The 23547-nt window shown below is 38.0% G+C and overlaps 1 protein-coding gene across 2 annotated transcripts in view; it reads left to right on the forward strand.

Annotated features, from left to right (window-relative positions):
* The window catches only part of ATXN10 (ataxin 10), a 174671-nt gene that overhangs the window by 23246 nt on the left and 127878 nt on the right, over window positions 1-23547 (forward strand). For both annotated transcript variants that reach the window (XM_058431991.1, XM_032139168.2), the window contains exons 4-6: window positions 5136-5232; window positions 7560-7718; window positions 19444-19524. In XM_058431991.1, the coding sequence (XP_058287974.1) occupies window positions 5136-5232; window positions 7560-7718; window positions 19444-19524 (337 nt within the window). The remainder of the gene's footprint in view (window positions 1-5135; window positions 5233-7559; window positions 7719-19443; window positions 19525-23547) is intronic.

Consider the following 23547-nt stretch of genomic DNA (forward strand, 5'->3'; position numbering starts at 1 on the left):
ACCCAAAAATAACAGGGCATGGTGGCACACGCCTGTAGTCCCAGCTACTTGGAGGCTGAGGTAGGAAGATTGCTTGAGCCTGGGAGGTGGAAGTTGCAGTGAGCTGAGATCACGCCGCTACACTCCAGCCTGGGTGACAGAGCAAGACTGTGTCTCAAAAAAAAAAAAAAAGAAAAACCAGAAAATTTTAATGTAAATTTCCAGGTGGATAAGTTAGATGTGCTAAATTATAGGTTAAATTTTGTTGTTGTTGGCCAGGCACCATGGCTCACGCCTGTAATCCCAGCACTTTGGGAGACCGAAGTGGGCAGATCACGAGGTCAGGAGATTGACCTGGCTAACACGGTGAAACCCTGTCTCTAGTAAAAATACAAAAAATTAGCTGGGCATGGTGGCGGGTGCCTGTAGTCCCAGCTACTCGGGAGGCTGAGGCAGGAGAATGGCGTGAACCTGGGAGGTGGAGCTTGCAGTGAGCCGAGATTGCCGCCACTGAACTCCAGCCTGGGCGACAGAGCGAGACTCCATCTCAAAAAAAAAAATTGTTGTTGTAATAACGTCTTTACAATTCAATGAATGAGAAGTCTCCAGTTGCATTTAAAATATGATTTGACTTACAAATTGTTTTATATACAGTTTTAATGCCTGTACTTCGCATGAGGCATATTTCTTTTTTTTTTTTTTTTTTTGAGACAGAGCCTTACTCTGTCGCCCAGGCTGGAGTGCGGTGGTGCAATATTGGCTCACTGCACCCGCCGCCTTCCTGCCAAGTTCAAGCGATTCTCCTGCCTCAGCCTCCCAAGTAGCTGGGATTACAGGCCGCTGCTACCACGCTCGGCTAATTTTTTGTATTTTTTTAGTAGAGATGGGGTTTCACCTTGGCCAGGCAGGTCTTGAACTCTTTACCTCATAATCCACCCGCCTCGGCTTCTCAAAGTGCTGGGATTACAGGCGTGAACCACTGCACCTGGCCACATGAGGCATATTTCTATTGATGTTAATATGTGTGCTTCTCTTGGTAGATAAACAAGAACTAGAGGTGATGGTCTTTTTTCACAGGTGAAATAGGCTAAATTAGCGTGTTAGAGCCACTGTCTGGCTTGGTTTAATTTCTGTGATTTCTTAGTGTTTTCATTTTAAACTCAGTTTGCTAAAAATTCTTGGATCTTGCTATTTGATTTTGAAGTATTCCTTTAGGAAATGGTAATTAAAAATTAATTACTTCCTTTAAGAATTTACACACAAAGTGCATCGCAACGTTTTTTTGAGCATCAGTTTTTAAAATAGTCTCAAGAAATTGAAAGGATGTAGGATTTAGTTGTGAAATGTTTTTACGACATTATATATTTAAAGATACTTCTGTAACTCCATTTTATAATAAAATGGAAGTGTCAGTACTCAAAATTGGGGAATTATAAATTAGCAGTAAAGTCCGTGTTTCACTGTGTCACTTGGGAAGGCAGCTATTTTGAGGTCTCTGTGTGGTATAGTAATTGAGAAAGAAAGTTCAGAATGTACTGTGTTTTGTAATTGGTGATCCTGATGGGGCGGGCAGTGTGGCGCTCCAGAGCTGCAGCGCTGTGGTGGGCAGAAGGAGGTTTCTCTTTTAATGATATATCCTAAATAAAGAAGCAAAGGGGAAGTGCTGTATAAATGCTGTGATTAAATAACTATTAGAGTGGAGCCAGCCCCTCCACCATGTGCTGGATTTCCTCACCACTTGCCCACGCAGAAGCTTTTCTCCTGAAATTATCCCCTTGCTCTCAGGCAGCCTCTGTTTTTTTCCTCTTTACTCCATCATTTTCATCAGCATATAATATGCTCTCCCATTTTTCATTTAAAAATATCTTCTTTTGACTCCATGTCCCCCTCAGTCCAGTATCTCGTTTTTCTGCTCTATCCCAAATGTGCTACAAAAGATGTATTTAGTTTTTGCAATATATGGTAAAAGATTATTTCATCCTTCACAGGATTACTTTTCACTGAAGCAGGTAGATGACCTAAGAAGAACTTTTAACGGAGCAGATATCTGAAACTACTTTTATGAACCAGTTTGTCATTGAGGACTAAATTAGTTATTTGGTTGTTAGCTTGGCTATTCACTCATATTCACTAGTCAGGGAGGGTAGATTCTTACAGACTTGTTACATGTTAGCTGTATTAAGAGTTGTTCTTAATTTAGGTAGTTACATTTGTATGAGTTTATTTTTTATTGATGTGAGATTCACATATTGTTGACTATTTTAAAGTGAACAATCGAGTGGCATTTAGTACATTCACAGTATTGTGCAACTACCATCTCTGCCTAATTAAAAAAAAATTTTTTTTTTTTGAGACGGAGTTTCGCTCTTGTTGCCCATGCTAGAGTGCAGTGGCACAATCTTGGCTCACTAGTCTCCGCCTCCCAGGTTCAAGCAATTCTGCCTCAGCCTCCTGAGTAGTTGGGATTACAGACACCCACCACCACGCCTGGCTAATTTTTGTATTTTTAGTAGAGATGGGGGTTCACCACGTTGGCCAGGCTGGTCTTGAACTCCTGACTTCAGGTGAACCACCCACCTCGGCCTCTGAAAGTGCCGGAATTACAGGCGTGAGCCACCGTGTCCAGCCTAAAAATCATCCTAAGAGGATACCCTGTTATCATTGAGTAGTCGCTCTCTTTCCACCTCCCTGTAGCCCCTGGCAACCACTATTTTGCATTCTGTCTCTGTAGATCTATCTACTCTGGATATTTCATATAAGTGGAATCATAGAATTAATTATGTGACCTTTGGAGTCTTACTCCTTTCACTTAGCATAATGTTTTTAAGGTTCATCCACCTTGTAGTGTGTATCATTACTTCGTTCTTCTTTATGGTGGAATAATACTCCGTTGTGTTGATATATCACATTTTGTTTATCCATTCATTGTTTGTTGGACATTTAAGTTGTTTCCACGTTTTGGCTGTCATGAGTAATGCTGTTGTGAACATGCTGGTACATGCAATTGTTTATCTGTTTTTAATTCTTTTGGGTGTATACCTAGGAATAGAATTGCTGGGTCATATGGTAACTCTGCTTAACATTTGAGGAGCTGTCAGACTTTTCCATAGCAGCTGAATCATATGACTTTTCACCGACACCGTATGAATGTTCCCATTTCTTGCATCCTTGCTGACTCTTTCTTTCTGTGTTGTAGTCATCCTGGTGGGTGTGAAGTGGGAGTACTTCATTGTGGTTTTGATTTGCATTTCCTAAATGATCACGTACTTACTGGCCATTTGTAAATCTTCTTTGGAGAAATGTCCATTTGAGTCGTTTGTCCAGTTTTTAATTGGGCTGTTTGTGTCTATTTCTTGTAGAGTTGTAAAGGTTTTCTATACATTGTAGATACTTGGGATAATATTGAATCTATAGATCAATTTGGGAAGAATTTTCGTCTTAACACTATTGAGTTTTCAAGTTCATGAATATGGAACATCTCTCTATTTATTCAGGTCTTATTTAATTTTTCAGTTGTGTTCCTATTTAGTAGATGGCTTGTGTTTAGCCACAGATACTATTGGAAGGGTATTATTGAGGCAAGAAGGAAAACGGAAAGGAAGTAATATTTCTCATCACCTTGAAAACGGCAGTTAGTGAAATGACCGAATTTTAGTTGAAATTCAGCAATGAAATTTGGATTCAACAGTGAAACTTAGAAAAAATTTTATGGTGTGTTAGTTCAAACCTAATACAAATAATCTTTTTAAAAGTATTCTGGTTCCTAACAAAGTGCCTGTACCTTTTTGACTCTTTCTCTTTGAGAACTTTATTCTAGGTAGATTTTTTAGCAGGGTATGTGTGCCAGTTTTTTGTTACCACACTTGAGGTAAGAACTGTAATTACATTGCCAAAATAATATTTAGAGTATTATTTTCAGGGAATAATTGCAGTGGTATGACGAATATATTATGCTCATCAAATTTTATGTAAACACAAGCATGAGTTATTTTAATGGAGTTATTGGTGTTGTTTTTGGACTTTATTCTTTCTTAATCTGTAAAAATAATGTTGGGATTTTTGATGGTCTTCATAACATTTGCAGTATTTACATAAAGATCAGTTGATAAGCTGTTTGGTAAACTGTCATTTGTACCTGTCTGGAGTTTTCTTTTCTTGTTTCTAGGACATCTTTAAGCCTTTTCCTTTTCAGAATTGTGTTCTGATCCTGAGCATGAATCTTAGGTGCCTGATGAGTTGTTGGATCAGTTGGTTTTCAGATCAACCTATACTGTTGGCTTTTTGCATGTTCAGTTTTATACAGATCTGAGTGTTAATATTCTAAAATATTCAGTAGAAATCTTTTTTCTTTTTTTTTTCTTTTTTTTTTTTTTTTTGAGACAGAGTCTGGGTCTGTCTCCCAGGCTGGATGCAGTGGCTTGATCTTGGCTCACTGGAACCTCCATCTCCCGGGTTCAAGCAATTCTCCCTGCCTCAGCCTCCTAAGTAGCTGGGATTACAGGCGCCTTCCACCACGCCTGGCTAATTTTTGTATTTTTAGTAGCGACGAGGTTTCATCACGTTGGCCAGGCTGGTCTCGAACTCCTGACCTCAGGTGATCCGCACCCCCATCGTCTTCCCAGAGTGCTGGGATTACAGGTGTGAGCCACTGCACCCAGGCGATAAGTTAATTAATTTTGTATGTAGAGTATATTGTTTTGGTAAGGCATATTAATTATTATTTATTTATTTATTTATTTTTTTGAGACAGAGTGAGACTCTGTTCCCCAGGCTAGAGTGCAGTGGCATGATCTTGGCCCATTGCAACCTCTGCCTCCCAGGTTCAAGCAATTCTCATGCCTCAGCCTCCCGAGTAATTTTTTTTACTTTTAGTAGAGATGGGGTTTTGACATATTGGCCAGGCTGGTCTTGGACTCCTGGCCTCAAGTGATCCACCCGCCTTGGCCTCCCAAAGTGCTGGGATTATAGGCGTGAGCCACCGCTCCCAGCCACAGCATAGTCATGTTATTCCCAAAGTGAACTTGTGGAGAGAGACCTTAATTTTTAAAAGAAGCAAGCAGAAACTTTCTGTTTAATAACATGGAGAATATTTCTTAAGATGCATTTACTTATTGTGTTTAATGATTTATTTATTTATAACTTTTATATATTCTTAGCTTTTCGCTGTGGCCTGCAGTTTTTAGGCAACATTGCCTCACGGAATGAAGATTCCCAGTCTATTGTTTGGGTGCATGCTTTCCCAGAACTGTTTTTGTGAGTATATTGATAAGAATTTTTCTAACTTGTGAGAAGACTGTGATTATATTTTTCCACTTTATATAAAGTTTGAAAACAGGAAAAAGTAACCCACTGTAATAGAGTTCAGGATAGTAGTTGTTCTTGGTGGGTGGGTACCAGCTGGGAGAGGGCACTAGGGAAACACCTGGGTCCTGGAAGTGTTCGTCTATATCTTGACCTTGGTGGTGGTTACATGGATGTGTACATATCCAAACTTTGTTCACTGAGCTGTATGTACACTTAAGATTTGTGCCCTTGATTGTATGTATATCAGTTTACTTTTACAAAAATAAAGTCATGGATAAAGTAAGTAATATTGTTAAGGACACTGAAATTTATAAGAAACACAATGAAAATAAAACATCAAAGTATGGGCAATGAATTAAAATTGTTTATGTGTTGAATACGGATATGCTCAGCACAATGCTGTATGTTTTGGAAGATAAGAAGAAGATGGGGATCAACAGTCAGTTTATCCATGTAAGAAGTGAGTAACCAGTCCGTTTATCAGTGTAAGATGTGGGTAACATTCCATTTGTCTGGATCAGATCCTGGTACTTTTTCTGGTGATTCTACTTCTTAAAAACCAGCTCTGTTCATAAGAAATTGAGCATTGAGGTAAAAGGTGAGCAGGCAATAGAGTCAGTATACCTAGTAGGAAAGGCACAGTCTGGGAGTAGGAGGCCTGGCTTGGAATCCAGGCTTTGGTGCCAATGAATGGGGTGACTCTGGTGGTTGCAACAATATAAGCAGCACAGCAGGGCAGCAGCTGTTGTATACATACCCTGAACTGGGCATTATCCGTATATTTTTTCTGTTCTCACAATAGCCTGCAGAGTAAGTGTTACTATCTCCCCATTTGGACCAATGAGAAACCTGAAGCTCATCATTGATAAATTGCAGAGGTAGAGTGTAAACCCATTGCTGCCATCTGGATCCAAAGTCTGTCTATGCTCATTGTAAATACTGTGCTGCTTAAATTCCGTGATGCCCTTCCTTGTTGTACAGCTTTCCTGGGCTCCTCTGTGAAGTATAGCATTAAGATGGGATAAACTCTAATTCACTTGTAGCTCATGGAATTTCTCAAATTCCTGCCAATAATTAAGAGTTGAAGGTGTATATATTAATGTTATATATATTAATGATATTTCAGCTTAGGTGGAAGAAGAGAATTATGAAATTCAAGCTACAGAAATAGACATTGCTTATTTTTGAGAATTCATTCCCTTAAAACATTTTGGACACCTAATATCTGCCAGGTTTTGGGATAGATGATTAGAATATGGTGGTAACTTAAATATTCGTTATTCCTGAAGATTTCATTCTTTGGTTGGGGAAGTAAAGGAACAGGCACATACGTTGTGATGTTAGAACTAAGGTAATTAGGGTAAATCCAGGGTGTAGTAGAAGAACAAGGGAGAGGCTTAAGTGTAGGACAGTCAGAGAAGTCTTAACAGTTTACATGTTGCTTTTAGATGATCTCATTTGATCGTCATTAAAAACGCTATGAAACAGAGAAGGTTTTGTTATTGTATTTTATTTTTTATACCAGAAAACGTATTAAGAGAGGTTCTTTGCCTTCACTCTTTATGCATTTATGGGACAGATACAACCAAATTTGAATTCCAGTTTTGTCAGGTGCTGGCTTTGTGCTACTGGCCAAGTGAAGCTAACAAATTCTTTATCTGAAATATATGAATAATACCTCCTTCAGAAGAGTATTATGAAGTTTAAATGAAAAAAAAAAAAACCCTGCCATATTGCATAACCCATGATATAATTGACAATCAATATGTCAGTGACCTTCCCCAGGTCACCTGGCTGATAGCTAGACGAGCTAGGAGTTATAGCGAGGCTCCTGACTCCAAATTCTATTTCTTGCCCCACTATACCATCTCTCCTGTAGGCATCTTGTCCCTAAGGACTATTAAAGCAGTGCCAGCAGTCATTGAGGTATCATTTTGTACCTGTTGATTTTTTCTTTCTAACAAGAATGAACATTTTAATGTTTTATAAATGTAGTCATTTTAATCTTTTTCTTTAATGGTAATTATTTGCTTTTTGCCTTCTGAGTTCTATGTCAACTTCAACTTTAATATTTTGGATACTTTTTATTGTGACTAAGTTTATATTTACTATTTTTATAGTAAATAATCTACTTATTTTAAAGTGCTATAATTCTCCCTTAAATCCTCAAAAGTGTTAGCATGTAGTGAATTTGCTAATGATATTATTGTTATTTTTGTGTTTTATTTTATCACCTTACTAAATTGGGCTAACAATCTCATTTCCTTGTTTGGAAGGTCTTGCTTAAATCACCCGGACAAAAAAATTGTTGCCTACTCTTCCATGATTTTGTTTACATCCCTTAATCATGAAAGAATGAAAGAACTGGAGGAAAACCTCAATATTGCGATTGATGTCATAGATGCTTACCAAAAACATCCTGAATCAGAATGGCCGTAAGTATCTTGTTAGAAATTTGATTGCTTTGGGGCATCCTGACAGATCACTTTCCTTGCAGAAGTTTCAAGTAAAAATTGGACATTGTGATAATTGAACGATAAGTTAAAACTTAGCATGTGTTGACAGAATTAGAAAAGATTTTGAGCAGAATCTAGAGAACTTGCAAATGAGGTGAATAAAGTGAGGCTTGAGTTGAGCCTTTAAGGACAAAGAGAATTCTTTAAGGTGGTGAGGAGCGGGAAAGACATTCTTGGTGTATGAAAAAACAGTGTGAAATGCCCAGGCACCTTTGGAGTGTACAGATCAGACTGCTGTGGCTGCAGTAACTAGTTCATTAGATCAGAGTTTGGTGCGAGCCTTGTAAGCATCTGTGCAGATGACATAGTGACTGCCATTCAAATTGCCCCCCGATACATAATGTACTGCCATCCTTCATACATAATGTGTTATTTCTCTGTGATTGCTTTTAAGATTTTTCTTTGTCTTTTCAGAGGTTAATTATGGTATTGGCATAGATTTCTTTGGGTTTACTCTTTTTGGGGTTTCCTCAACTTCTTGAATCAGTAGATTTATGTCTTTTGCCAAATTGGGGAAGTTAATTTGGGAAATTTTCGCTGTTATTTGTTTGACTACTTTTTTTCAGGCCCTTGTTCTCTCTCCACTTCTTCTGGGACTCCATGTTTTAGGCGCACACACAGTCCAAGGCAGGGCCAAGGCTGTGGCTCAACTGATGGGATTGTGAAAATAATACAAGTCACAACAATCTACTTTTAGGTTTAGACAGTTTGTTACTTATATAGACAGAGAAAAGAAGAAGCCAAAGGGGCCAGTTCCTCCTGATCCTTGTCTTAGACACCACAAAGACCTGGATGATTAGGATGTGAATTGTAAGGTACCCCATTCCTGAGGAGCCCTTCTTGACTGTTTAAAGAGGCTTTATATGCTAAGAGGGACAAGGCAGAAAGCTCTGTACCTCATTAGCTCCAAACTCATTAGAACCTGTCTCATGACAGCCTCCCTTAGAAGACAGAAGAGCAAAAAGGATACAGCCTCAGAAGCCTCAGGCCCCTCCAATCTCGGGTTCCAGGAGGATCACAGGTATTCAGCAGGCAAGACTCAGATTAGCCACTGTTCAAGCTGTGGCATGCATGGTATATGTGGATACATCCAAGGTCACCAGGGCGCTATGTGGAGCTGTTCCCCTAGACTCTGAAGATACAAGTGTTAGTCTTTTGTTGTTGTTTTGTAAGTCCCTGAGGCTCTGTTCAGTGCTTTTTTTTTTTTTTCCAGTCCATTTTCTCTCTTTGCCAGTACTACAGTGTCTTGATTACTGTAATTTTGTAGTAAATTTTGAAATCAGGAAGTGTGAGTTTTCCAACTTTGTTCTTTTTCAGTTTTGTTGTCCTGTGTCCCTTCTGTTTCCATATTAATTTTAGGATAAACTTTTTAATTTGTTAAAAAAAAAACAGCTGGAATTTTGATAAGAATTACATGAATCTGTAGACCAACTTGGGGGTGTATTGCCATCTTACCTAGATTAAGTGTTCCAATCCATGAATAGAGGATATTCATCTATTTATTTAGGCCTTTTAAATTTTCGTCAGTTATGTTTTGTAGTTTTTAGTCTATGAGTTTTGGGTGTCGTTAGTTCAATTTATTCTAAGTATTTTATTCTTTTTGATGGTATTGCAAATGGAATTCTTTCATTTTTGGATTGTTCATTGCTAATGTGTAGAAATACAACTGATTTTTGTATATTAATCTTGTATCCTGCAATTTTTCTTCCTGAACTTATTTATAGTTTTAGTAGATTTTTTTGTGTATGTGATTCTTAGGATTTTCTCTGTACAGGACCGTGCCATCTGCAAGTAGGTAATACTTTTTTCTTTCCAGTTGGGTTGCCTTTTCTTTCTTTTCCTTGCCTAGTTGCCCTGACTGGAAATTCCAATACAATGTTGAGTAGAATTGGTGAGAGCAGACATATCTGTCTTATTTAAGATCTTAGCGGGGCAGTCTTTCAGTGTGTTGTTGCCTGCGGAGTTTTCTTAGAAGCCCTTGCTCAGGATGATAAACTTTTCTTCTACTTCTACTGATTTTCTTTTACTTGTTGAATGTTTTTATTATGAAAGTCTATTTTATCAAATATATTTTGTGTCTGTTGAGATAATCATATGGCTTTGTCTTTTAGTCTATTAATACTTTGTCTAACAGTGATGTTTATACTTTAAATCGACTTTGGATTCCTGAGATAAATCCCACTTGTTCATAGTGTATAATCCTTTTTATATGTTGCTGGATTTGGTTCATATTTTGTTGGGGATTTTTGCATCTATATTCATAAGGCATATAGGTTTGTAGTTTTTTTTTCTTTTTGTGATTTCTTTTTCCGATTTTAGTATCAGGTAAATACTGACTTTACAGAATGAGGTTTTGTTTTGTTTTGTTTTTGGAAGATTGTAAAGGATCGGTATTCATCTTTAAATATGTGGTAGAATTCACTGGTGAAGCCATCTGGTCTTGGGCTTTTTATCATGGGAAGGGTTTTGGTTACTAATTCAAACCTGCTATTGTTACAGGTCTTGGTTTTTTTTTTTGAGACGGAGTCTCACTCTGTTGCCCAGGCTGGAGTGCAGTGGCGTGATCTCGGCTCACTGCAACCTCCACCTCTTGGGTTCAAGCAATTCTCTGCCTCAGCCTCCTGAATAGCTGGGATTGCAGGTGTCCACCACCACACTCGGCTAATTTTTTTTTGTATTTTTAGTAGAGACAGGGTTTCACCATCTTGGCCAGGTTGGTATTGAACTCCTAATCTCATGATCCACCCGCCTCAGCCTCCCAAAGTGCTGGGATTACAGGCATGAGCCACTGCGCCCGGCCCCTACTTGTTACAGGTCTATTCAGATTGTTGTCTTTTTCGGTTGGTTTTGGTAGTTTGTGTCTTTCTAGGAATTTGCCTGTTTGGTCTAGGCCAGGGGTCCTCCAGCCCTCGACCTGTGGACTGGTACCTGTCTATGGCTTGTTAGGAACAGGGCCACATAGCACAAGATAAGCAGCAGGCAAGCAAGCATTCCTGCCTGAGCTCCACTTCTTGTCAGGTCATCAGCCACATTCGATTCTCTTAGGAGCACAAACCCTATTGTGAACTGCGCATGCGAGGGATCTAGGTCTCACACTCCTTATGAGAATCTATTACAACTAATGCCTGATGATCTGAGGTAGAACAGTTTCATCCTGAAACTGTCCCCCCACCCCTGTCTATGGAAAAATTGTCTTTCATGAAACTAGTCCCTGGTGCCAAAAAGGTTGGGACCACTTGTCTAGGCTGTCTAATTTGTTGGCACAAATTGTTCATAGTAGTAGTAGACCCTTAGAATTTTTTTATTTATGTAAGATTGGTAGGAATGTCCCCTCTTCATTCCTGATTTTAGTAATTTGAGTCTTCTCTTTTTTCTTGTTCACTATAGCTAAAGGTTTGTTAGAGTTTTTGCTCTTTTCAGAGAACCAACTTTTGGTTTTGTTGATTTTCTTTACTGTTATTCTCTATTTCATTTCTTTTTGCTGTAATCTTTATTATATTCTTTCTTCTGCTTGCTTTGGGTTTGGTTTGCTCTTCTTTTTCTAGTTTCTCAAGATGGAAGGTTAGGTTACTGATATGAGATCTTCCGTCTTTTGTACATAGGCATTTACATCTCCAAATTTCCTGGTAGGAACTGCTTTAGCATAATTTAGTATTCTGTAAATTTTGGTGTTTGTGCTTTTATTTTCATTTATTTCAAATTATAGTCTAATTTCCCTTGTGACCTATTGGTTATTTGAGAGTTTGTTGTTTAATTTCCACATATTTGTTTATTTTCTAAATTTCCTTTTGTTATGGTTTTCTAATTTTATTCCATGTGGCCAGAGAACCCACTTTATATGATTTCATTCTTTTTGACATTACCTAGGCTTCTTTTATGGCCTGACATATGGTCTATCACAGAGAATGTTCCATGTACACTTGAATAGAATGTGTATGCTGCTGGTTTTGGTGGCATGTTCTGTAGATATCTATTAGGTCTGATTGGCTAGATGGTTGATAGTGTTGTTTAAATCTTCTATTTCCTTGCTGATCTTCTGTTCTAGTTCTTTTCGTTATTGAAAGTGAATTATCATCCATTTTTTCCTTCAGTTCTGTCAGTTTTTGCTTCCCTTATTTTCATGCTCTGTTAAGTACACACACACGTTTATATTTATGATTGTTATACCTTCTTGATGCGTTGACCCTTTCTCATTATAAAATTTATCACAAATTTTGTTGTTTATGTTTTAGTAATATCCTGTTTTTAAAAAAATCTATTTTTACATATGTTTTGCACATAGTAGTCAGTGTATGATTAGGCCACAGATTTTCTCCAGGGAGTAAGCCTTGAGCCACCTGTAATCCCACTTGCATTCACAGGTGAGGTATGAGCTTTTTCAATTTTGGCTTCTTTCAGTGTAATCTTTTATCATTCTGTTGAAATTATACTTAATTTTGAAATTATTTCTTTTTCTGAATATTCATTTGTATTTCAATCAAGATTTACAAACAAACAGAAGTTGGTACATACAATAATATGATGTGTTTAACTTAGAAAACTTCCATTTGTATGCAAATGTAACATGACAGGATCAATCATTAGAGTCAACTTACTTAGAGAAATTTTCTGTAGCTGAGTTCTGTTTTATTTGTTGAGTACCTTGGGTCTGTATTTTAATCATCTGCAGTTTTTTTTTTAGCAGCTTGGAATAAAGGGCAAAAGGTCATAAAGGGCAAAATATAAAATCTGTTAATATAATATAAAATATAAATAGCTCAAGTTAAAGGTATTAGAGACAACTAGAAGGAATTCAGAAAGGAACAAAGGATGGATCTAGTAGTGGTTAAATGATCGCTTCTGCAGTCCAGGTGCGGAATACTTTGATTTGTGTGAGAGGAGCTCTACATTTGGTAACAAACAATGAGATCACAGAATATCCAGAGGCTTCCAACAAAACTGTTGTTTTTGCTGTTAAATATAAACTTATCCCTAGAAATTGGAGAAAACCCACTTTCTCCCTTTTTTCTCCCCTACATTTTAGGAGATAGGTGGCAAGTAATACAAAACTACATGGTCTTAGAATTCATGGTTTCATTATGTTTTCTTTTCTTCCTTTGCTTGTTTCTTAGAAAAGGGCAAATGTGATTCCAATAACTTTGCGTTTTTTTATTTGAGTATACTAGAGACACAGGAAAGTGTAGGCGAGAAAGTCTTTGGCACTACTGGAATTATTGGGATAATGTCTTTCTAAAAATGTCTGTTCTTTTGTTTGTAGGTGTGAAAGATGTTTTCATGCTCTTAGATAACCCTAGATGAATCCAGGGATTCTATTTTGAGTTCATCTAAATCTGAAAGTCCAGTAAATGTGCACTGGTAGGTTAGGTCAGTCAGTGCAGAATTACACAGTAGAGGAAGAGGTAGGACTGCCTCGTGCTGATCCTGTGATGTGTTGGTTGCTTTGTCTGTGTAATCTCATTTTCACATTGCTGCCATCCTGTGAATTGTATTTTGCTACTGTGTACATATGAAAGTTAAGCAGAGTAAACCAGCCTGACCAAGGTCACACAACTAGCATATAGCAGAGGCAGGATTGCAAGTGATGCCAAACTTGAGGGCCTATCCCATTTTTATTAATACCATGTCATGTATTATGAAAATTACCAATTTTCAGAGAGGAGGTCTGCATTTCAAAGGTGAGGCGTGAACTCTTTCAGTTTTAGCCTCTTTTGGTATAAACTTTTTCTTTTTGAGACAGAGTCTCACTCTGTTGCCCAGGCTGGAGTGCAGTGGTGTGATCTTGACTCACTGCAACCTCTGCCTCCTGGGTTCAAGTGATTCTCCCATCTCAGCCCCCTGAGTAGCTAAGACTACAGGTGTGCGCCATCACGCCTGGCTAATTTTTTGTATTTTTAGTAGAGACGGGGTTTCATCATGTCAGCCAGCCTGGTCTTGAACTCCTGACCTCAGGTGATCTCCCCACCTGTCTCCCAAAGTGTTGGGATTACAGGCATGACCCACCGTGCCTGGCCTAAACTTTTATTAATCCATTGAACTTTTACCCAGTTTCACTACAAAAATGAAGTTATAACTGGGAGCAAAGCATTCTTTTTTGTTAATATTTGGGTTATCTAGTTGATTTATTTTGTATTCTCTAGGGATGTGTCTTGCCTTATGCATGTACATTTTATTATCAGCTTAAGTGTAACAATATTAGGAAGATAAACATAATTGTCCATCCTCTTGCAGTCTGAATCTGTTGCCGTTCTTCTGTTCGCTCACAACAGCCATGCATTCCACTTTCATGGCACTTAGCACATTTAATTGTCCATTAGACTGTGAGCTCCCTGTAAGGCAGGATTTAGTGTTGTTTGTTATTGGATCCTTAACAAGATAATGTCTGGCATGTGATAAGCATTATTTTAGCCATGATTCTTCTGAATCTAAGTGACTGAAGTCCACTTCAGATGGTTTATGCACATAAAGGAATTTATTGGCTTATACAACTGAAAAATTCCAGGGTCATTGGGTGAAGGCACGGTGAATCCAGGGCTGAAAGATGTCATCAGTATCTGTCTCATCTTTGTCTCATTTTTCTCCTGTGCTGGCTTTGTTGTAAGGCATATTTCCTGCTTCCTGTGTTGGCTCCTGTTCTTGCCTGTTCAGGGTTGGCATGGCCCACGGCTGGTCCTCAGACCACTCTTCTCCATTATTGCTCATTCTCTGGGTGACCTCATCTCATACCACAGCTTTAAATACCTCTTCTAAATTGATGATTTCCACATTTATGTTTCTGGCCTTGACCTCTTGCTGAAGCTCCAGATTTACATATACAGCTTCCTATTATGTGCTTCTAATTGGCATCTGAAATGTATGAAGGCTGCATCCAAACTTTTGATTTCCCCCACGTATAACACCTCCTGTTACTCTACCAACGTTTATCGTTCAGTAACTGGTACCATCATTTACTCGTTTGCTGAGGCCTGGAACCTGAGTCCTGATTTTCTTTCACTCTCATTCACTTATACTCATCAGCCCTATCTTCAAAATGTGTTCCAAATTCACCTACTTCACACCTCCTCTGCCATAGATGTCTTTCATTGCTACTGCCAGAACTTTCTTACTCATCTTTCTGTCTCTCCTTTTGCCCTCTGAATCATCACACAGTAGCCAGAGTGACCTTTTAAAAATTACTGTAGCTCTTGTCACTCCTTGCTTAAATAAACCGTTCAGTGCCTTCTTATTGCAACCTAGAAGCAAATCCAGAGTACTTGTCATGTCCTGGCGTCTGACTGACCACCTCATCTTATTTCTTACTACTTTTACTCCTGCTCATGAGTTCCATCTGGTCTTACTGTTTTTCTTTGAATACTCCAAGTTTGTTCTGTCCTGAATCTTTACACCCACTGTCTTTCTGCATGGAACCTTCCTTTAGATCTTCGCATGGCTAGCTCTTTTAGGTCTCTGTTCAAATATCTATCATTTCAACTGAGAGACATTCCCAGCACTTTATGTTCAGTAGTGTTTCCTCTAAACCCGTATAGCTTTACTCTCTTTTATTCATTTGTTTAATAGCACTTACCACTGTCGAACATTATACAAATCTTACTTGCTTTCTTGTTTATTGTTGGTTGCTAGAATGTAGGACTAGCTCCATAAGGCCCTGGAGTTTGTCCTGGTCATCATTCTATCCAAATCACCTAGAAGATGTGTTGACAAACTATGGCCCATGGTCTGAATCCAGTCCACTGCTTCTTTTTATAAATAAAGTTTTATTGGAACACGCCAAGCTTGTTTATATATTGTCTATGGCTGCTTTCATGCAACAGTGGCAGAGTTGAGTAGTTGTGACAGAGACCATTTGGCCTGCAAAGCTTAAAATATTTACTATCTGGCCCTTTATGGAAAAGTTTGCCAACCCCATCCATTGAAGGGTTTTTGGTAGTAGTATTTGTTGAATAAGCCTAGTGATTGGTGGCATTGTTGTCCTTCAGTCACTTCAGGCTTTATCTGGTTCTCCTGAACCGTAGTTTTGATAATAGCTATAATAAGGCCTTTCCTCTACCAAGGCTTTCTTCTAGTATATCATTTCAATTTTGTTATTTAAGTATTTGATTTACTTGGAATTTATGTTGGTTTAAAGGTTGCAGTGTGGATTCACTCTCATTTTTGTTTCAGATGATGCTGGTGGTCCCAGCAACAGAGCACTGTCATGGCTGAGACCTGTCTTCCCTTTTCCTCCGTCCTTGCCCTAATCCCTGTACCCTTACTGCTCCATCCATGGACAACTTTTTTACTTCAACTTATGCTTCCTGACCACACATTCCAGCGTGCAGAACTTAGTCCTTCCTTTACGATGTCTCAGTTCTACTATTTTAAGTCCTTAAGGATTTTATAAACATATTGATCAAATCACATTTATTGAACATTTATTAGGAGTTTTTTGGTTTTTCAAGAAGAAAATTTCCAAAGCGAAGCAGACTCAGTCTGTTGCCCACTGTTTAAAAACTGTTCATATATATTGTCTGGTTTTATGTTGTTTAAGGTAGGGGGTAAATTGTTATTCCATTATGCCCAGAAGCAGAAGCGATGGTTGGAGATTTTAACACCTGCTTTTCAGCCATGGGCAGAACTCATAGACAAATATCAGTATAGACTGATGTTTTATACATTATATAAACATGATGATATGGATCAAGCTTGTCCAACCTGTGGGCTGCATGTGCCCCAGGATGGCTTTGAATGCTGCCCAACACAAATTTGTGAACTTTCTTGTAACATGAGTTGTTTTTCTTACTTGTTGTTGTTGTTGTTGTTAAGCTCATCAGCTGTTGTTAGTGTTAGTGTATTTTATCTGTGCCCCAAGACAATTCTTCTTCTTCCAGTGTGGCCCAGGGAAGCCAAAAGATTGGACACCCCTGATACAGATGATCTCGGTAGTACTGTCGTAGGTAGCCACCTTCACCTGAGTGATATTTATAGACCTTCCCTTAGCACTTCCAAACTCCACTTTCTTTTCACCTGCATGTGTCATGTTCACTAAGGTAGACCATAGGCTGGCCTGTAGAAAAGTTTCAGTAAATGTGTAAGGGATTGAAATCATAGAGCACATTCTCTTACTCATAAGATGATTTCTAGAAAAATTCCAAACTTTTGGAAATTAACACATCTGATTGATTTGTCAAAAAAGAAATCACAGGCAAATTAGAAAATATTTTGAACTGAAGTATCAAGTTTTGTGGGGTAAAGCAAAAGCAGCCAAGTGTGGTGGCTCATGCCTGTAATCCCAGCACTTTGGGAGTCTGAGAACGGAGGATAGCTTGAGGCCAGGAGTTCAAGACCAGCCAGGGCAACATAGTAAGACACTGTCTCTGCCAAAAAAATAATAAAAAAAGCTGCGTATGGTGGCACATGCGTGTGGTCCTATCTGCTTGAGAGACTGAGGTGGGAAAATTATTCGAACCTAGAAGTTTGAGGGTGCAGTGAGCTATGATCGCACAACTGCACTCCAGCTAGGGCGACAGAGTGAGACCCCGTGTCTTAAAAAGACAACAAAAACGAAAGTGGTGCTTAGAGTAGAGTTTATTGCTTTTTTTTTTTTTTTTTTTTTTTGGAGATAGAGTCTTGCTCTGTCGCCCATGCTGGAGTGCAGTGGCATGATCTTGGCTCACTGCAACCTCTGCCTCCTGCGTTCAAGTGATTCTCATACCTCAGCCTCCTGAGTAGCTGGGATTACAGGCAGGCACCACCACGTCCAACTATTTTTTGTGTGTTTTTGGTAGAGATAGGGTTTCACTATGCTATGTTGGCCAGGCTGGTCTCAAACTCTTGGCCTCAAGTAATCCACCCACATCAGTCTCCCAAGTGCTGGGATTACAAGGTGTGAGCCGCGGCCTTGAATGTTTCTATTAATAAAGAAAGGTCTGAAATCAGTGACCCACAGTTCTACTTTAAGAGGATAGAAAAAGAAGAGCATAGTAAGTCCTGAGTAAGTAAGAAAGAAAGAAATAAAAGATGACAGAAATCAATGAAACATAAGACAAAAACAATAGAAAAAATTCGCAAAGGCAAAAGTTGATCTTTGACCAACAAAATTGATGAAGAAAAAAGAAAGAGCACTAATTACCAACACTATGAAAGAATGTGTAGTTATCATATCAGTCTTCAATAAACTTAAACCTTGGTTGAGGCAACTTTCTTCACCTGAGACACTCTGAAGACCCACGGTTTTGGGTCCTGACTTCCTTTTGAAGCCCTAATAGTATTTTGTTGCTTGTAGTTCCCCAAGCACACTTTTGTTCTTTCCTTCTTGCTGTTTTTCTAAGTCCTTTTTTTCCCCTTCTAATTTAAATGCTATCTTCTTTTCCTTCTTCTAGGGATTGGCAAAATACCTCCTCTAGCCTGTTTGATCTTCTTGCCCCCTATCACCCCCTCTTGCCCCCAGCCTATTGGTTAGATACATTTGTTTCTATTATATAATCCTTAATGTGTGTCTGTCAGCACTTAACATGGTCTTCTGTAAATTATCTGTCTAAATATGGGTCTTTATTATTTGGAGAATATATTTGGAAATATGGCTTGTGACTAGGAATATTGCGTTTTTGCTATTCTTATGGGAAAATGCTTTGAATTCTAAGTACCTGAATTATGAATGAGCTTTAAGATCTCAGTTTAGTTTGTGTATCCATCTGGGAATGCATAGATTTCTATTGACCTGCCCAGATTGATAGGAATACTGTTTGAGAATTTCAAATTTTATCCATTATTTTTAGGAATATTTTACATCAGAGTGTTGATCAGCTATTTTAAATGCTGTAGAGGAAATAGAATATGTATTTGGATTTCGCTTTTATGTGAAGTGACAGTGTATTGTAGTAGTTAATATGCTTCATTTGGTTATGACTGAATATAGTTTTATTGTATTATTGTATTGTTAAATGATTAAACTATGTGTCAATATATTTAATGCTTACAGTCAATTTTTATTGCTATAACCTGGTTATAAACAGTATATTCCTTAGTTCTTAAGTCTTTTCCTCAGATGCCCTCTGGTAAATATAATTCATAATTAATTAATAATACTGTTGAATCTTTTTAGTTGTCACAGGGGTACTTTGAAGAACTATGCCTATAATCTTTGCCTTGGGGTTTCCATAAGTTGATCTCTTAAGTTTAGATGAGTGCATTGCTTGACAATGAGGATGTTTTCTTGGTAACTTGAGAATTCTTAAAGAATGAATAATCAAGCCAGTAATGGAAGTGTGACAAGTCTTTCTCTGGTTCATTATAGCAGTTAGCTTCTGACTAAAACAATTTAATATGTTTTTTGTTTATACCTGATCTTGTTGCTAAATGAAGAATTTTTCTTTCTCAACTTAGATAAAAGCTGTAGTAGCCCTGTCTTTCCATTGAATCAATTTAAATTATTTCAATAAAGCTTTCAGTAGTAAAATTGGAGAAAAATATTTTTAGGATTTTTTTTTCCTTTTAGCTGCTAATAGATTAATAGTATGCGAACCTTTTAACACATTTAAGATTACAGCAAATCAAAAATTCACTGAAAAGAAATGCTTTTGTGTGTAAGCTGTGGCTATAAAGTAGGTAAGGGCGTGTCTCTTTTTACTATGTTTCAAGTAACCAAACTTTCCTCCTCTTTTTTCCCTAGGTTCTTGATTATTACAGACCTCTTTCTGAAAAGCCCGGAATTGGTACAAGCCATGTTTCCCAAACTGAACAATCAAGAAAGGTAACCCCCCAACCAGCGTGGTTTTGAGTATTTAGCATTCCATATAGGGTATTCGGTGCACGTGACTGAAAAGCTGTGTGGTTTCTGAGTTGGCACAGAATCTCTAAATACATGTTTCTGTGTTGGTAATGGTTTTAAATTGGTTGGTTAACATTACAGCTTAGCCACAATAGGCAGTGATTTATGGAGGGTAGCAGGATCCAGGTTGGTGCCATTATTCAGTAAATGCATATTAAGAAAAATGTTAAGAACAAAATATTACGCATATGCCTGGATTTTAGAATAGTAATTTATGTAGCTGTGTATTACAGTTGAATATTTGAGGTGTACTCATTTGTTTAGGTCATGGGTGTTATTATTTGTGATACACTCTGCTAGGTTTATAGGTTTCTGATGGATAATTCGGACTAAAAATTGACACCCGTCCACAATGTCACAGTTATTATAGTAGGAAAAACAGTGACCTGGGAGTCTAAGACACTGGCCCTGTGCTTTGCTATGATTATAGTTCTTTATGTGACCTTGCTGGGATTCAGTTTCATGTGTGTGTGTATTTTTTTTTTTCCTAAACCTCTATGGTAAGGTACAAGGGATTCAGTTTCTTGACCTGTAAATTAAGGAGATTGAATAAATAATTTGCAGTACACTTTTCAATAGAATATATTTTTCCTAACCTTATTAGAAATGTTGCCTTAGGAAAATAACAAAATATATTCAGAAACTACAGATCTAATGATGAAAATCTCTTAAAGTTGTTAATCTTTTGATTGTAGTCACGAGTTTTAGTGGTTTTGGACTTTTTACTTTATATTTAGGTTTCAGTAGTTAAGCTTTGTATACTTTTTGTAGTCTTTTATTAATTAGGTCATTTTTCTTCTTTAATATCTTTAACAAACAGGAAAAGCTTATGCTTTAAAGTCACATGAAATACCAGGTTTATAAGTCCAATTCCAGTGCTCCTTTCGCTATATGTTTACCCCCATTACAGACAGAGAAGTATTTGTAGTTTTTTGACCTAAAAGAAAATACGATATACAGTGCTAAAAATTAGTATTTTTTTTGCAGTAAGGAACACCTGAATACAAGAAGAATGCACAGTTTAATTGTATTTTAATATTCAAGCTGGTATTTTCCATAGTCTATCAAAATTACCTGTTTTTAAATGATTTATTACATAACTACATGGGGATGGTAGACTAAAAATGTTCTATTTTTATTGATAAAGTTGTATCAGGTGCATCCTTACTTCATTCAAGGTTCTGCTCAGTTGTCACCTCCTCTTGCCCCTGCTTTATTTTTCTTCTGGAGGAGATGAGCTGTCATTTCATCACATCATTCATTCATTGTGTCATGTCACATACCTGTTTGTTATTGTAGCACATTTCCACTAGATTTTTGGCACCCTGAGGGCAAGGATTCATCCCTTCTTATTCTTCATTCCACATTTCCAGTCAGTGGTTGGCACATAGCAGGTGCTCAAAAAGAAAAAAAAAATAGTTTTTCAGGGAAAGCATGAATGAATGAATGAATATTCTTACTCAATAAAGTGTTCCTCTAGTATATTGATTAATATTATCTACTAAGTTGGAAACCTCAAGGTTATACTCAGCTTCTCCACTTTACCTTTTCAGTTCATACTGGTCAGTAAACCTTATCAGTTATACTATCCCAAGGTCTTATGTATTTATTCTCTTTTTTGTCACAGCCCTAGTTTACCCTGTGGAATCTTTGACTAGATTTTGACAATAGCCTTTGTCAAAAACTTGTGGTAAATCACACATAATATAAAGTTTACTATTGTAACCATTTTTTTTTTTTTGGAAAAGGTATAAGACAAGGTCTTGCTTGTGTTGCCCAGGCTAGAGTGCAGTGGCTGCTCACAAGTGTGATCATAGTGCACTACAGCCTCAAACTCCTGGCCTCAAACGGTCCTCCCACCTCAGCCTCCCCAGTAGCTGGGAGTACAGGTGTGGGTCACCATGCCAGACTACGATTGTAACCATTTTTTAATGTACAGTTCAGTGGTGTGAAGTATGTTCACATTGTTGTGCAGCCAACTTCTGGAACTTTTTCATCTTGTGTAACAGAAACTCTGTACCCATTAACAATAAACTACAGTGAGGTACCACTTGATACCCATTAGGATGGCTACTATCAACAGACTGAAAAGAAGAAGTTTGGGCAAGGATATGGAGAAATTGGAACCCTTGTGCACTGTTTATTTCCCACTGGTGGGAATGTAAATGGTGCATCTACTGTCTTAATCTGTTTTCTGCTGACATAACAGAGTACTGGAGAGTGGTAATTTATAAAGAGAAGAAATTTATTTCTAACAGTCTGAGGCTGGGAAGTCCAAGAACATGGCACTGGCATTTGGTGAGGGCTCTCTTGCTGTGTTACCCCATGGTGGGAGGTGAGAGGGCAAGTGAGTGCGTGTGAACATTACAGAGACACAGTCCCTGCCCTCACTGTGAGGGTAATAACCATGTGTTGTTATGTACAAGAATGAAAGTGCTGTGTAAATTCTTAAGCCTTTTTCTTGTGCTAGTTCTTTTCATTGTTGTCAAAATTAGTTGACTTCTTCACCCAGAGGCTGGTAGTCTGTTCATGCAGATTACTTGGTGGGGAAATTTTGGATATAGACTCATCATCAATTCGCGTGGCATGATTCAGCAAAAATGAGAGCCTACATTTACATACTTGTCTGGTCTCCTTTTCCAGGTGAATTGGAGTGAATATTAACAAATTGGACTAGCTGCTCGTGGTAAACAGCTTGTGTAGTTTTCAGGTTTATAATCTCTGTGTACAGCATAGTAGTTAAGGACAGATGCTAGCGCTGCCATTTACTACTTTGGATAGGTTAATGAGAATAATAGTAGCTACTCCATGAAATTGTTATGATAACTGATTGAAATATGTATAAAACTCTCGGTGCCTGGCATGTAACGGTCACCCCCGTAAATGTGTTGCAGGGAAGAAGATAATTGACTTTGGCATCAGAAAGAGTTCAAATACCACCTCAGTACCTCTGTAACCCAGGGCAAATACCTTAGTCTGTAACCTGAGCTATTAGTATTTCTGCTTCCATGCTGTTACTACTATTACTGCAACTACAAGTCTAACAACTAATACTACTATGCTGATGACCTTGCCATTTTCTCCAGGTAGCATCACTGTTATGTATAGAAGGCACCATGTAGCCCTTGTCATTTGATCCTCACAAACTCTGTGAAATAGGTATTATTCTTGACGTTTTCCAAATTGGAGTTCTGAGGCCTGTAGTTCCAGCTACTCAGGAGGCTAAGCCAGGAGAATCACTTTAACTCAGGAGGTGGAGGTTGCAGTGTGCTAAGATTGCTTCACTGCATTCCAGCCTGGGCAACAGAGTGAGACTCTGTCACATGAAAAAAAACAAAAAAAACCCAGGAATCATAATTTTAAGGCAGACTATGTAAGTACTGTATTTAATCAGGGGAGAATTAGAAATAGAATGCTAATGACAGCCAGTGATTGGGAGACAAAATTATGGCAGCATGGCTCTGCTTGGAGGGGTGTGTCTGGTGAACTCAGAGCAGCCTGAGTGATGATTTCTGGGTTAAGGGAGCAAGACTTTCACACCAATGTGTAATAATTCTAGACAGCTGCAACCTCTAACCGCTTTAGCTGAGTCTTTCCTACTTTTGCATCCTTCACACCACAGTGAATAAGTCAGTGAGTAACTAGCATTTGTTACACCACTTGTATTCTTTTATATTTTCAAGGAAGAGATAGAGAGTTGGGTGGAGTGTCTGGTGGGGAGACCTGTATACCAGACTAAAGAGCTTTTAGACTCATTCCTTAACAGTGGGAACCATTAGAAGGTTTAAATGGCAGGTGACTTAATGTAAGTAGGATCATTTAATGAAGAATAGTCTATTCTGAGGTGATATTCAAACTTAGTTTGCAGTTTTATATTTTAAAGATTCATTTCTGACTTTGACCGCTTCTTTCCTTTGAAATCACTCAGTACCCATATCGTTAGCC

This window comes from Hylobates moloch, unplaced genomic scaffold (genome assembly GCF_009828535.3).
Source record: "Hylobates moloch isolate HMO894 unplaced genomic scaffold, HMol_V3 SCAFFOLD_19, whole genome shotgun sequence".
Lineage (NCBI taxonomy): Eukaryota > Metazoa > Chordata > Mammalia > Primates > Hylobatidae > Hylobates > Hylobates moloch.